This window comes from Labeo rohita, unplaced genomic scaffold, assembly GCF_022985175.1.
Source record: "Labeo rohita strain BAU-BD-2019 unplaced genomic scaffold, IGBB_LRoh.1.0 scaffold_608, whole genome shotgun sequence".
Lineage (NCBI taxonomy): Eukaryota > Metazoa > Chordata > Actinopteri > Cypriniformes > Cyprinidae > Labeo > Labeo rohita.
This window is the reverse complement of record NW_026129533.1, coordinates 34,804-48,342: the sequence shown is the minus strand read 5'-3', so window position 1 is coordinate 48,342 and position 13,539 is coordinate 34,804. Positions and strand designations below refer to the sequence as shown.

General features: G+C 37.3%; 1 protein-coding gene across 3 annotated transcripts; it reads left to right on the top strand.

Moving 5' to 3' along the window:
* The first annotated feature begins 597 nt into the window (after positions 1–597).
* LOC127161261 (polymeric immunoglobulin receptor) lies at positions 598–6,648 on the top strand. 3 transcript variants are annotated; one of them, XM_051103909.1, is made up of 8 exons: positions 598–781; positions 2,078–2,416; positions 3,608–3,925; positions 4,022–4,351; positions 5,219–5,356; positions 5,854–5,949; positions 6,174–6,217; positions 6,328–6,648. In XM_051103909.1, the coding sequence occupies exons 1-8, from the start codon at positions 742–744 to the stop codon at positions 6,586–6,588; spliced, it is 1,566 nt and encodes a 521-aa protein (XP_050959866.1). In that variant the 5' UTR covers positions 598–741; the 3' UTR covers positions 6,589–6,648. The 3 variants fall into 3 exon arrangements, with proteins under 3 accessions (XP_050959866.1, XP_050959865.1, XP_050959867.1); XM_051103908.1 differs by lacking the exon at positions 598–781 and adding an exon at positions 1,669–1,893; XM_051103910.1 differs by lacking the exons at positions 598–781; positions 3,608–3,925 and adding an exon at positions 1,669–1,893.
* The last annotated feature ends 6,891 nt before the right edge of the window (positions 6,649–13,539 follow it).

The following is a 13,539-nucleotide window of genomic DNA, read 5'->3' as shown; positions in this document are numbered from 1 at the left end:
ATTTTAGCCACGAACAGACACATTGCACGACTGAATCCTTTAGTTGGGGAGGGATGTCCTTTTTGTAATATTTCTGAAACGGTGATGCATGTTTTTTTGGAGTGTTGTCGTTTAACAAATGTAATGCAGTTTGTGAAAGATTGGAGTTTGAAATTAATGGGTGTGTTTATCTACGGCCCAAAATAGTGGAGAATAAGGAAAAATTGATCATTCTCAATTTTCTGTATGGAATGGTGAAGTTGGCAATATGGTGTACTAGAAAAAACAAAGTGGAAGGAAGGGGTTGTACTGATCCTGTTTTATTGACAAAATGTTTTGTCAAAAAGAGGTTAATAGTGGAGTTTGCTTTTTATAGTCTTACACATAATGTTCATTCTTTTTTTAAACTTTGGGGTTTTGATCATTTTTTGTGTGAATCTGATGGGAGTGGAGGTTTTATTGTAAATGGTTTTTAGGTTTTTAAGTTTATCTCCCTCTATCAATGAGCGATGTGTGATGAATGAATAATCATGTGATTGTGATGTTAATTGATCCCAAATATCATTGATTTATTAAAAGGTATTTTAAAAGTCAAAGTCTCTCTCTCTCTCTCAGAGGAAGTCGGCGTCTCTGTCACATTCATCAGTTCATGTTAAACATGTAACCAGGAAAGAAACACTCAGAGCTCATCTGAACACACATCGAGAGCTTCAGAAGAACTGAATCTACTAACAACAGAGAAGATCATTGAATAAGAGAAGAATGAAGATCATCTGGACTTTCACTCTGCTGATGATTCCTGGTAAGAATCTGAACTCACAGTAAATCACTAAAAACAACACAGAGAGTTTAACTTCAGTTTGTGTTGTTGACTCTCAAACCCATGATGATCTCCACAACATCACCACACTATAATTCATTCAAATAAACAATGAAATAACTGTAATCCTTGTGCGCTATTTTATTTTACTTATAAAATCTCTAACAGCCCATTTAAAATATTTAACCATGATTATGAAATTAACAGATACTTGTACTAACCTTTTTAATTAACATTTTGCCCAGAACTTTATTAAAATTCAAATCAAAGCATGAATGACAGCTTCGTTCATTCTGGTATAGATTATGCACGGCTAAGGATTTTCTTTGTGTCAGAAATTTCTTTGGCTATAATTGTTTAATCCACACCAAAATCATTGCTTGCGTTTATTTGAAAATCTTCCTGAGAGTTTAAAGTTGCTGAAAGGCATAAATAGTCAGTTTGTGGTTCACATGCCTGATCAATTGGTCAATAATGAGTGAATGACAGCATCTGTGAGAAAAGTGAAGAACCACTGTTGTTTGCATGTCTGTCCACCAGATGTCACTGTCTCTAAAATCAATGTGATGCTCTTAAGAAACACTTTATAAAACTCTTAAAGTTAAAAATATTAAATGTTACAAGTCTGAAAATTAACCTTTCAAATGAAAGCAAAAAAATCAGTCAAATATTTTTTTCTGTAATGAGTTTTTGTCTGCATGTGTCTGTTCTGTCATGTGAGTTCTGCATGTTCATTTGAAGTGTGTGAAATATTAGTTTCACTTCCCTTTTTATTAACCATTTCTCTCTCTCTCTCTCTCTCTCTCTCTCTCTCTCTCTCTCTCTCTCTCTCTCTCTCTCTCTCTCTCTCTCTCTCTCTCTCAGAGGAAGTGGGCGTCTCTCTATCACATTCAGCAGTTCATGTTAAACACGTAACCAGGAACAACTGAGAGCTGAGAGTGCAACTGTGAACTGAGAGCAACCAGAAACACTGAGAGCTCATCTGAACACACATCGAGAGCTTCAGAAGAACTGAATCTACTAACAACAGAGAAGATCATTGAATAAGAGAAGAATGAAGATCATCTGGACTTTCACTCTGCTGATGATTCCTGGTAAGAATCCAACGATCTACTATCACAATCACATTAGTCAGTGAGCAGCACTAAAAACAGCACAGATTTGCAACAGGAAGAGAGTCTTTAACTTAAGTTCATGTTGTCTAAGAAATGTAAAAGTTTATCTCTATTCAGTCTCATGAATATATTAATGTTGTATTAAGATGTTGGTTTGTTGTAGGTGTCGTGAGCTCCATCAGTGTGACAGGATATTCAGGAGGAGGAGTCATCATCACATGCAGATATGATAGAAAATATAAAGACAATGCAAAGTATTTTTGTAGAGGAAAGGAGCCAGATACAGCATGGATTGGATGGTGCTCCAACCTCATCAAGACCAAAGAGAAAGAGAAATGGGTTGATGATAAAAGATTCTCTCTGTATGACGACACAAGAGCAGAAGTTTTTACTGTGACCATCAGAGATCTGAGTGAACGGGATTCTGGGACGTACCTGTGTGCATCTGATATCTCTTGGGCTGAAGATCCCTACACTGAAGTAAAGCTGAACGTTATAAAGGGTGAGTAACCGAGATATATATATATATATATATATATATATATATATATATATATATATATATATATATATATATATATATATATATATATATATATATATATATATAATAGTAGTCAACATTTGAAGTGGAGTGGTTTTAGGACAAATTTAACAAAAGGTTTTGATCCACTTCAAATGTTGACTACTATATATATATATATATATATATATATATATATATATATATATTTTCTTGCAATAGCAGATTTACACTCATAACATAATGAATGTCTTAATAAACAGCAAAAATACAAATGACTGTGTGTGTGTGTGTGTGTGTATATATATATATATATATATATATATATATATATATATATATATATATATATATATATATATATATATATATATATATATATATATATATATATATATATATATATATCCCGTGAGGACCTGAATACACACTGACTCATAAGGACTCGCATCACTGCAGTTTAAATGCGGCTTCAAACGATCCCAAATGCGGTTGTAAATGATCCCAGCCGAGAAAGAAGGGTTTTATCTAGCGTAACGATCAGTTCTTTTCATAAAAATAATACAATGTATATACTTTTTAATCTAAAACGCTCATCTTGTCTTACTCTCCCTGAACTCTGTTTTTGTTCCGGTTCATGACAGTTAGTGTATGTCATAAGGACTCGCATCACTGCGGGGACCTAAATTGGGGTCCCAATGGGGAAACAAGCTTATAAATTATACAGGATTTTTTTTTTTTTTTTTTGGAGAATGTAAAAATACAGAAAGTTTTCTTTGAGGAGCAGGTTTAGGTGTAGGGGTTTTAAACCTGTCTTGGAGGCCTCCCAACCCTGCACATTTTGTAAGTCTCCCTCATCTAACACACCTGATTCAACTCATCAGCTCATTAGCAGAGAAAACATGAACTGGGTGTGTCTCATAAGGGCGACAAACAAAACATGCAGTGCTGGGGGCTCCAGGACAGGTTTGAAAACCCCTGATGTAGGGCGATAAAATGTACAGTTTGTACAGTATAAAAACTATTATGTCTATGGAGAGTCCCCACAAGAATGGCAGACCAGACGTATGTGTGTTTCACTGTGTCAGTGAATGAAGATGAAATACCGTTCTTTACAAGAGTGATGAAGAACATCATCATCACACTGATATCAGAGTTTGTGTTCAACAGGTCAAAAAAACAGTGCCGTTACTGGATATTCAGGAGGAAACATCATTATAAACTACAAATATGAGAACAAACTCAAGGAGCCTTTAATATCCATCTGTAAAAGTAGAGCAGGCCGATGTTTCAAACCAACAAGCGCAAACAGAGCAGCAGAATGGAAACATGATGGACGATTCACCATTCATGACAGCAGTTCTGCAGATTTTTTGCGTTTGTTCATTAAAGAGCTGAATGTGAATGATTCTGGAGAATATAAAATTATGGTTAAAGTTTCTGAAGACCACATATTTTTCTCTAAACTGAACCTGAATATTGAGGATGGTGAGCTGCTTTCATTCATTTATGCATTATTCGGCAGAATTCATTGATCTGTTGTTTAATTCAATCATTGCTGCACTTGATTTGTTTCTCCAACAGCTGATTGTTGTGAGAAGAGCATCAGTCTATCAGCTGCTGCAGGAGGATCTGTGAACATCAGCTGCAAATACCCACAATCCCACAGTGCTGATGTCAAGTTTGTCTGCAGGAGATCTGGATTTGATCTCTGTGCTGAAGAGACGTCTGTGAAGGAGAACAGAAGATGGAGCGCTGAGGCACAGATCCAGCTGTATGATGACAGAGAGCAGCAGCTCCTGACGGGAACCATCAGTCATGTGACTCAACAACATTCAGCTGAATACTGGTGTGGAGTTCAGTCTGATCAAGGACACAAGAGCTTCATCACACGAGTCCTCATCAGTGTTACTGGTACGGATGATTTTCTCACTCAAATTTATCAGAATATAATCAAAGTCACAGCTGGCTTCCATTCAGCAGATCACAGTGTGTCTTGTATCATGTTGCTTGAACATGCAAAGAAAGTGATCAGTGAAATTTGTAAGTGAAATAATTCTGTAGGTTGATTTTAGGTGTTCTGTCTGTTTAACAAAGCGAAACCACAAACTACAGTTGAAACGAGGAATGGTCTTTCTAAAAACAAATCGCAGATCATGGTTGCAGTCTATGCAGATAAAAGTGCATTATTTTGTGAATAATGTTGTTGTTCTGGTCAGTGAGAAACTGCACACAGAGTAAATCAATGGACTGTGTTTGTGTGTTTTATTTTTCACTTTATTCTGTACCTGCAGATCTGAATGTGTTTTGAAAGCCGCAGCAGTTTTTAGTTTTCTGTCTGGTCATTTGGTGTTACTGCAGTGTTTGGTGTTGCAGCATTATTGTGCTCATTTGTACACAGTGTTACTGTAGTTTTTTTTAATGAGTTTAAGTGTGTTAATCTGGATACAGTATCAGTGCTGATGTGAGTCATTTTACCAGTCTTGTACTATAGTTTGCTGCAGTTAAAGATGCTCATTCAGTAACTTGCTATTAACTGTATTATTCACTGAGAAACCACAGACTTCTTTTACAGAAACTCAAACAAACAGCTCACTATTTTGTTTTCTGGGTATCTCTGTATCAGCAGATATGAATTCTGGGTAGTGACTGTGAATGACATCAGTAACACATATTTACCATTTAACAAATTACAGTGTACCATGAGAAAAAGAGATGTCAAGTTCTGTGTGTGAAAAGACAACCTTGAGAAATTCATTGTTTTTGTTGCTTTATGTACAGATATTCCAAAAACAACTTTACTACCACCATCATCATCATCATCATCATCATCATCATCATCATCACCTTCTTCACCTTCATCATCAATCAGAACTCCATTGATCACAGAAGTTTCCAAATCTGGTTTCACAGCAGAAGGTGCTGAAATAGACACGTGATTAATGGCGTAGCTTGTGAGCAGCTCTGACGCCCCCAGTGGCTGAAAGATATTAGTAAACATAAAAAAAAGAATTTCTGCTCTAAAATTAAAGTATTTTAATACATTTAAAATTTAATATGTCTAATAATATTAATAATAACAATAATACAGCCATTCTCCTTCTGTCATTATTGACATAATTAGCTACATTTGTATTTTGTAGCCCATCAAGACAACAGCAAGTGTTTGTGTGGAATAAATTGACTTTTGACTTGCAGTGACTCAAACACTTTTCATGGTTTCAGAAATAAAATGTAGAACTAGGTGGGAAACATCCTCAAAAATCTCAGAATTTTGTGCTTTTAAAAGTGTGTTTAGGACAAAGTGAATCAACTACTTTTTACAAACTCAAGCTACGCCCATGATCTGATCTGATCTGATATTTAGCTCAGAGTGATCAGATTGATTGATCTTATTGTTTCTCCTGTATTTTCAGGCTTTTCTCTGATTGTTCCTCTGGTTCTGGTTCTTCTGGCTCTGATCATCACTGGTCTCTTATTACTGTTTCTCTTTAAGAAGCATCAGTCTCGAGGTAAAACTCTTTCTCAATGTCCTGAGATGTGGAAACTCCCTTTATACTGAGTTTAAACATAGATTTGTTGGTCTGTTTTCCCACTGTGAGTCTGTCGCCACCTACAGGCTGCAACAAAACTTGAGCAAAATGCAGATATTTGATGACATGTTGAAACATTTCCATTAGACACCAGTGTTGAATTGTCTTATAATGTCATTAATTTAAGACTCTTGTTTTGGCAGTAGGTGGTTCATCATCTCAGGCTGGAGCAGGAAAACATGATCTGGTTAGTTCGGCAACTGTAGAAAATGTTAATTTTTATTCATAATGAGAATAAATTCTGATGTCTTCCATCATGATTTTTTTCGGAGCTGTAAATAATTTGTCTTTCCACAGGTTTCTGGCACTGGTTGTGATTATGAGGAGATTAAAGACACTCAGAAGCAATTACCCACAAACCCCTCTGATTCTCCTGACTGTGTTTACTCTACGGTTCATGAAGCCACTGGTGACTCTCAGATTTTGATCACATCTGCTGATGATCTGAATTACGCCGTGGTGAATTTCCAGAAGAAAGCAGACTGTCCTGACAGTGTCAGTTTGAGGAATAATCAGGATTACAGTGAATACGCTGCTGTCAATCATCACACTGCCTGACGAGCCACAGCAGAGAATCTCAATAAACTGAATTCTTTGTTTTAGTGTGTCAACTAGATGTCTCTGTCAATTTCTAGTATCTGAATAAATGTTTTTGTTGAAATCTCTCAAATAATGCTTTAAAGACAAAGTTGTATTCTTGTCCATGAGTCTTGCACTTTCATATGAACATCTATTACCATCACTTCTCTATTTATTCTCTCTCTCTCTCTCTCGCTCTCTCTCACTTCCGGTGTGGTTGTGGAAGCGTGAGTGGACGGAGTGCTGTGAGCGTGGGTGAGTGGATCGTTTCTTTCTTCTTTTTTTCTCTTTTTCTGCTGGGCTTTCTGTTGTCTCGGCTTTTCTTGCGTGTTTTTGTAGTTGGGCCGTGTGCTACCTGGTTTATCAGGGAAGCATGGCGGCCCCAGGTGTGCAAGCTCTGAGCGCACTAACATGGCGCCACGCGATTAAAGTAGTGTCTACCGCGAGCGTTGAGGATTGTTGTATGGCTGTTGGTGAAGTTGTGGGGCATGAATGTATTCTGTCTGCCTCCAGGATGAACAATGCCATGGTGATTTTTCTTAATAGTATTGAGAGAGTGAATGAGTTAGTTGAGCATGGTGTAGTGATTGGTGGTGAGTTTGTCTCTGTTCTCCCCCTCTCGCAACCATCAAAACGAGTCACTTTATCAAATGTCCCCCCATTTCTTAGTGATGACATACTAACTAATGCGCTGTCACGTTATGGCAAACTAGTTTCTCCAATCAACAAAATTCCGATAAGTAGTGTCTCCCCTCTCTTGAAACACATCGTTTCATTTAGGCTTTTCGCGTATATGATAGTTCAGGATGATGCCGAGTTAGATCTGTCACTCAGCTTCAAAGTTGATGGGTTTGAATATGTAATCTTTGTTACGACTGCAAAGACAAGATGCTTTGGCTGTGGGAAATTTGGGCACTTAATTCGAAACTGTCCTGATAAGTTGAATGAGAACGAGACTATCGAGGGAGGGAATGCTGAGCCTGCTCCCAGCAGAGTAAAGTGATAGAGGCCGGTCCGGTGAGTTCAGAGTTACCGGGGTTGAGCCGAACTGAGACAGAGTCGGTCACAGGGAAGGGACCAGTCGCCGCTAGTGTTGTTGAGGTTGGCTCAATCGCGGTGAATCGGGAATGTTTACGTGTGGCAGATGCGGAGTTAACGGTTAGTGAGTCTGTGGATGGGGTGCAGGTGTCTGGGAGCTCCGTAAAAAAGCAGGCTTGTGACGCTACAGAGAACACTGTCGAATCGATGTTGCAGAATGTTTGTGATGTGAATGGGGTAGAATTGGAGGTAGAACAAAATATGTTCAAAGTGCCCCAAAAAAAGAAGAAGAGGGGTAATTCTCAAGATGCAAAGGTTTTAAAAAAAAAATGATTTTCAAGCTAGTGACGACCAAGAGACTGAGAGTGACAGTGAGTTATCAGACTCTAGTGTGGTGCTCTCTCAGAATGATTTTTCTAGTCGGAATTATGATGTTGAAGATATAAAGTTGTTTCTTAAATCAACTAAAAATAAGAGAGGTGTTTGTGTTCAGGAATACTTTCCTGATATCAAATAATTTGTTGAAAAAACAAGGAATCTGATGGTAGAGGGTCGTTTTACTAACAAAGAGGTATATCGGTTGAAGAAAATTGTGAGGAACTTAAAGAATTAAATAATGATGTTTAGAAATCAAAGGGATGTTTTAGATCTGTTGTGTTTTGGTGGGTGTTTGTTTTTTGTTTTTTTTTTTGTTAATTATCGTAATGAGTGAGGTACGCATGGCTACCTTGAATGTGAATGGTGCCAGGGACATGAAGAAAAGAGCTATGATATATATAATGATTAAACAAAGGAATATTGATGTTATAATGCTGGAAGAAACACACAGTGATGGTGGAAACTCTGATAGTTGGGCAAGGGAGTTCAAGGGGATCTCTATACTGAGCCACCATACTTCAACAAGTGCTGGAGTTGCTGTTTTGTTTGCAAAAAGTTTTAGTCCATTTCTTATGACTATGAAGAAATTGTTAAAGGTCGACTTTTAAAAGTGAGAGCTTGTTTTGAGAGTAATGTCTTTGTTTTTATTTGTGTGTATGCTCCAACTGCTGCAGTTGAAAGAATGTTTTTTTTTTTAGATTCACTCTGTTCTGCTTTGCAAAATTGTTTATCTGAGGAATTTTTAGTTTTGGGTGGGGATTTTAATTGTACCACTGTTACAGCAAATCAGATCAAAGTTGTGCGGTATATGCCTGCCTAATTGTAAAAATAACATTTGTTTGTCTGCTTATGCGGATGATGTTATGGTTTTTGTTAGGGGGGAAAATGATACACAGATTTTACTTGAATTAATCAATGATTTCATGCCTTTGTCTTCTGCTAGAATAAATTGGAAAAATGTGAGGCACTTTTGGTCGGTCGGTGGGCTGATGGCAGACCGAAGCTTCCTGATGGGTTAATTTGGAGAAGAAATGGTATAAAATATTTAGGAGTGTTTTTGAGGGATACTGTGATTCAACAGAGGAACTGGGAAGGGGCTGTTGAGAAAATTAAGGGACATCTAGAAAAATGGAAGTGGCTGTTTCCCAATATGTCTTACAGAGGACGTACTCTTGTTATAAATAATTTGGTTGCATCTTCCCTATGGCACAGGTTGGCCTGTGTGGATCCTCCTTTTGAACTTTTAACAAGGATTCAAGCCGTTCTTGTGGACTTCTTCTGGGACAAACTACACTGGGTACAACAGAGCATTTTGTACCTACCAAAGGAAGAAGGAGGGCAAGGACTGGTACATCTACAGAGCAGAACTGCAGCCTTTCGTTTGCAGTTTTTACAGAGACTATTTGATGGTGCAGATGATGTCAGTTGGAAGACAGTTGCTTGTGCCATTTTGCAAAAAGTTGGGACATTTGGTCTGGACAAACATCTTTTTCTTTTGAATCCTGCAAAAATGGACTTGTCAGTGTTACCATCTTTTTATAAAAATCTTTTTAAAATATGGAGCTTGTTTCGAATTCAGAAGGCTGAAAGTTCTTGTTCTCTGTATTGGCTTTTAGAAGAACCTTTGATACTTGGAGCTCGTTTAGATTTAACTGACAATAGCAACTTTTCTGGGTGTGGTTCTGCACTTTTAAGATCAAAGATTGTTACATTAGGACAGATGCTGACTTTGGCTGGCCCTAATCTAGAGAATGCAGAAATGGTATCTCAGCATTTGGGTATTAGGTCTGTTCATCTTGTTTTTTGTTATTTGTCAAAATTGAAGGCAGCCCTTACAGCTGAGGAGGGGAAGATGTTAAAAGATTATTATTCTGGGGTGAGTTCTCCTAATGAGCAGGATTTGTTCCCCTGTCTAATGATTGCACCTATTCTTGAGGGGCATACAGGTTTTCTTTTTAAGATTTGGGACTCCTTGTGGGTGGACCTATTGTCAACAAAAGGGAGTTTGTTGTACAGAGCATGTGTTATGGGTTTTAATAAGAAAAGTTTTGAAGGAAAGTTTGATACACCATGGCGCCCTTTTTTTGGGTTGGGTGAAAATGTAAAACCTAAATGAAGATCTCTGTATAAACCGCCATTGGCTAAAAGGGGAGGGGATATACAGTGGAGAACCCTTCATGGCATTATTGCTGTCAATTCCTTTATTAGAATGCCCATTTTGTGCTCAAAGGGAGACAGTTTTTCATGCTTTTTTTTGCAATGTTTAAGAATTGAAATCAATTTTTACATTACTGGAAGGATTCTTCAGCTGTTTTGATGAGTTTTTTTTTTCAGTTGAAATGTTTATTCTGGGGTTTAAGTATAGTCAAAGTTGAATTTTATGTTGGGACAAGCAAAATTGGCTATATATGTTGGAAGTAGGGAGTAGGAAGAATCGGATCGAGAAGAAACCTTGCCAAAGTGTTACTGGGGTCTTTCTAATGCTGGTTAAGTCAAGAGTGTTGATTTTGATTTTAAGTTTTATAAAACTATGGATGACTTGTCAACTTTTGAGATGATTTGGTGCAGTCACGGAGCATTGTGTGTTGTTTCTGATGGTATTTTGTCTTTTTCTTTGTAATTTTTCTTTTTTTGCTACTTTATAGTGTTTTTTTTAAATCTTTGTATCTGTATGAAGAATTCTTGTTAATAAAGTTTTTCTAAAATTCAAATTCTCTCTCTCTCTCTCTCTCTCTGCGCATGTGCGAGTGTAGTGGTGCGAGTAGAGCGTGTTGGATAGAGCGTGCTTGGAAAAATTTCTATCTTTCTATCTTTATCTCTTTTTTCTCTTTCTTTCTCACATTTAGTTAAGATTGTACTGGACTGTGGTTTTAACATTGTATTGAATGTGTTAAGCCACTCGCCGCGTCAGCCGCGTGTCGGTATGGCGTGTGAATCTAGGCAGGGTATCTCACACCTGTCGCCACGTAATGGCTGCAGGTGTGTACCTGAGGCTGGCGTGAGTGTAGAGGAAGTTCTAGTGGTGGTGGGAGAAGTAGTTGGTTTTGAAAACATTCTCTCAGCATCACGAATGAATAAGGCAGTCGTCGTATTCTTAAAAACAGAGCAGTTAGTAAATCAGATCACGGAAACTGGATTGTGGATCAAAGAAACATTTGTGCCCGTAACTCCATTAGCAGCCCCTGCAACTAAAGTTACGATCTCAAATGTACCGCCATTTGTCTCTAATGAGGCTATTGTAAAAGAGTTAAGTCGTTTTGGTAAAATCGCTACTCCTATTAGGAATATACCACTAGGATGTAAAAACACTGCGCTCAAACATGTTTTGTCTTTTAGGCGGCAAGTTCTAATGTTTCTTAATTCACCGGAACGCACACTGGAGATTTCGTTTCGTGTGAGTCACGGTGAAGGCTCATATATGTTGTATGCAACTACGGACCACTTTAAATGTTTTGAATGCGGCGATATAGGCCATAAACGACAATTTTGTCCTCATAAGCAAATGGAAAATGAACAACAACCGACGGCTACACCTGAAAACGTATCATCTAATAAGGACGCTAGCGAGAGTGTGGCCGATACTGCAGGAGATACAGTAACACGGAAGAAAAAACAAGTAGCAAAGAAGCGGAGGCTGCTGCAGGAGGATAACGGGCACAAACAGGTGAGTGAAAGCGATGATGATGCTGAGAGCAGTGAGCAGGCTGGAAACAGCGCTGCTGTTGTTATGAGTGTAAGTGATGTTGTTGCAAAGGTGTTGGAAAATGACAATGTGACTGATGTACACACGGTAGATAAAGATGATGATTTGGATGGACTGTCTCAATGTACAGAAGACAGTATGAGAGATGATGAACAGTGGTCAGAAGGTTTAGAGATGTCTAAGGTGGCTAGTGAGGACTTGTATACTGTGGATCAAATTAATGAGTTTCTTGATGAAACTAAAGGAAAAAGTACTGAAGTCAGTGAGTTTTTTCCAGATTTGGAGAAATTTATCTCATCTGTAGTGAGAGCAAGAAAAGTTTGTAGTTTTGATGAACTATCGCAACAGAAACGTTTTAGACTAAAGAAACATATCACTGAGATCCGAAAGAGAATGAATGTTGGAAAAGGGAAACTAAAGAAGGGAACTTCTTAACTAATCACTATGGCAAGTTTGTCTTTTTTTCTGACTGTGATCTTTCAACTTTCTCTCCTCCTTTTGGAAACAATACGGGTGGGATCCTTAAATGTTAATGGGATGAGGGATAGGAAGAAGGCTAACACAGTTTTAGAATTTGTCAGGTTAAAAAATCAGGATGTGATTTTCTTACAAGAAACCCATAGTGATGTGGTTAATGAGGTAGATTGGCAACTGTGGTGGAGAAATGAGTGTTTTCTTAGCCATGGAACAAATCTGAGTGCAGGAGTTGCAATTCTTTTTTCTTCATCTGTCAAAGCTAAGATTCTGTACAAAAAAGAAATTGAACCAGGAAGGTTAGTAGCAGTTAAGGCTGAAATAAAAGGTTTTTCTTTTGTTTTTGTGAATATTTATGCACCAAATAAAGAGACTGATAGAATAAATACTTTTAACAAACTTGGAATGTTTTTAAAAGAACAAGAAAGTGATTTAATATTTTTAGCTGGTGATTGGAATTGCACACTCAATGCATTACTTGATAGAAATGGAGAGGAACCTAATTTTCAGTCACCTAAAGTGTTGACTACTGTCATTGAAACTTTTAAATTTACAGATATATGGAGGGAAAATAATCCTTTAACAAAACAATATACCTGGGTAAAAGTGAATGATGGGAGAGTCTCAGCAGCACGTCTAGATAGATTTTATTTATCAGATAATATGAAAAATAGAGTGACAAATACAGATATCATCCCTACCTCTTTTACGGATCATAAACTTATAAGTGTTAATTGTACATTGGCATCAAAGAAAAATAAAAGTGCTTACTGGCATTTTAATGTAAAATTATTACAAGATAAGAGCTTTTGTGAAGCTTTTAAACATTTCTGGGAAGCCTGGAAAAGTGAGAAAAGCAGATATGAAAACACTATTCTTTGGTGGGAAATTGGAAAGGTACACATTAGGGAATTTTGTTCACAATTTACTTCTCTTTCAACTTTGTGTTTGAAACTGACTTTAAAGAAGCTTGAAAAAGAAATTCTGGTTATTGAGAAGAACATGTTGGGAGATCTTTCTGCTAACATAAAAGAGTGGACTGAAAAGAAACTGGAACTGAGCTCCTTTTTAAATGAAAGAGTTAAAGGAGCTCTTGTGAGAAGTAAATTTGTGTCATTGAGAGATATGGATGGTCCTACTTCTTTTTTCTTCAACCTGGAATACAAGAGTGCAAAAGAAAATCAAATGCACAGTTTGAAAAACAATACTGGACATTGTACATTTGATCCTGTGGAAATGCGACGCTTAGCAGTGGACTTTTATTCCAACTTGTATTCGGCTGAGAACATAGACATTCAAACTCAAAATGAACTTTTAAAAGATCTTCCACGTTTAAA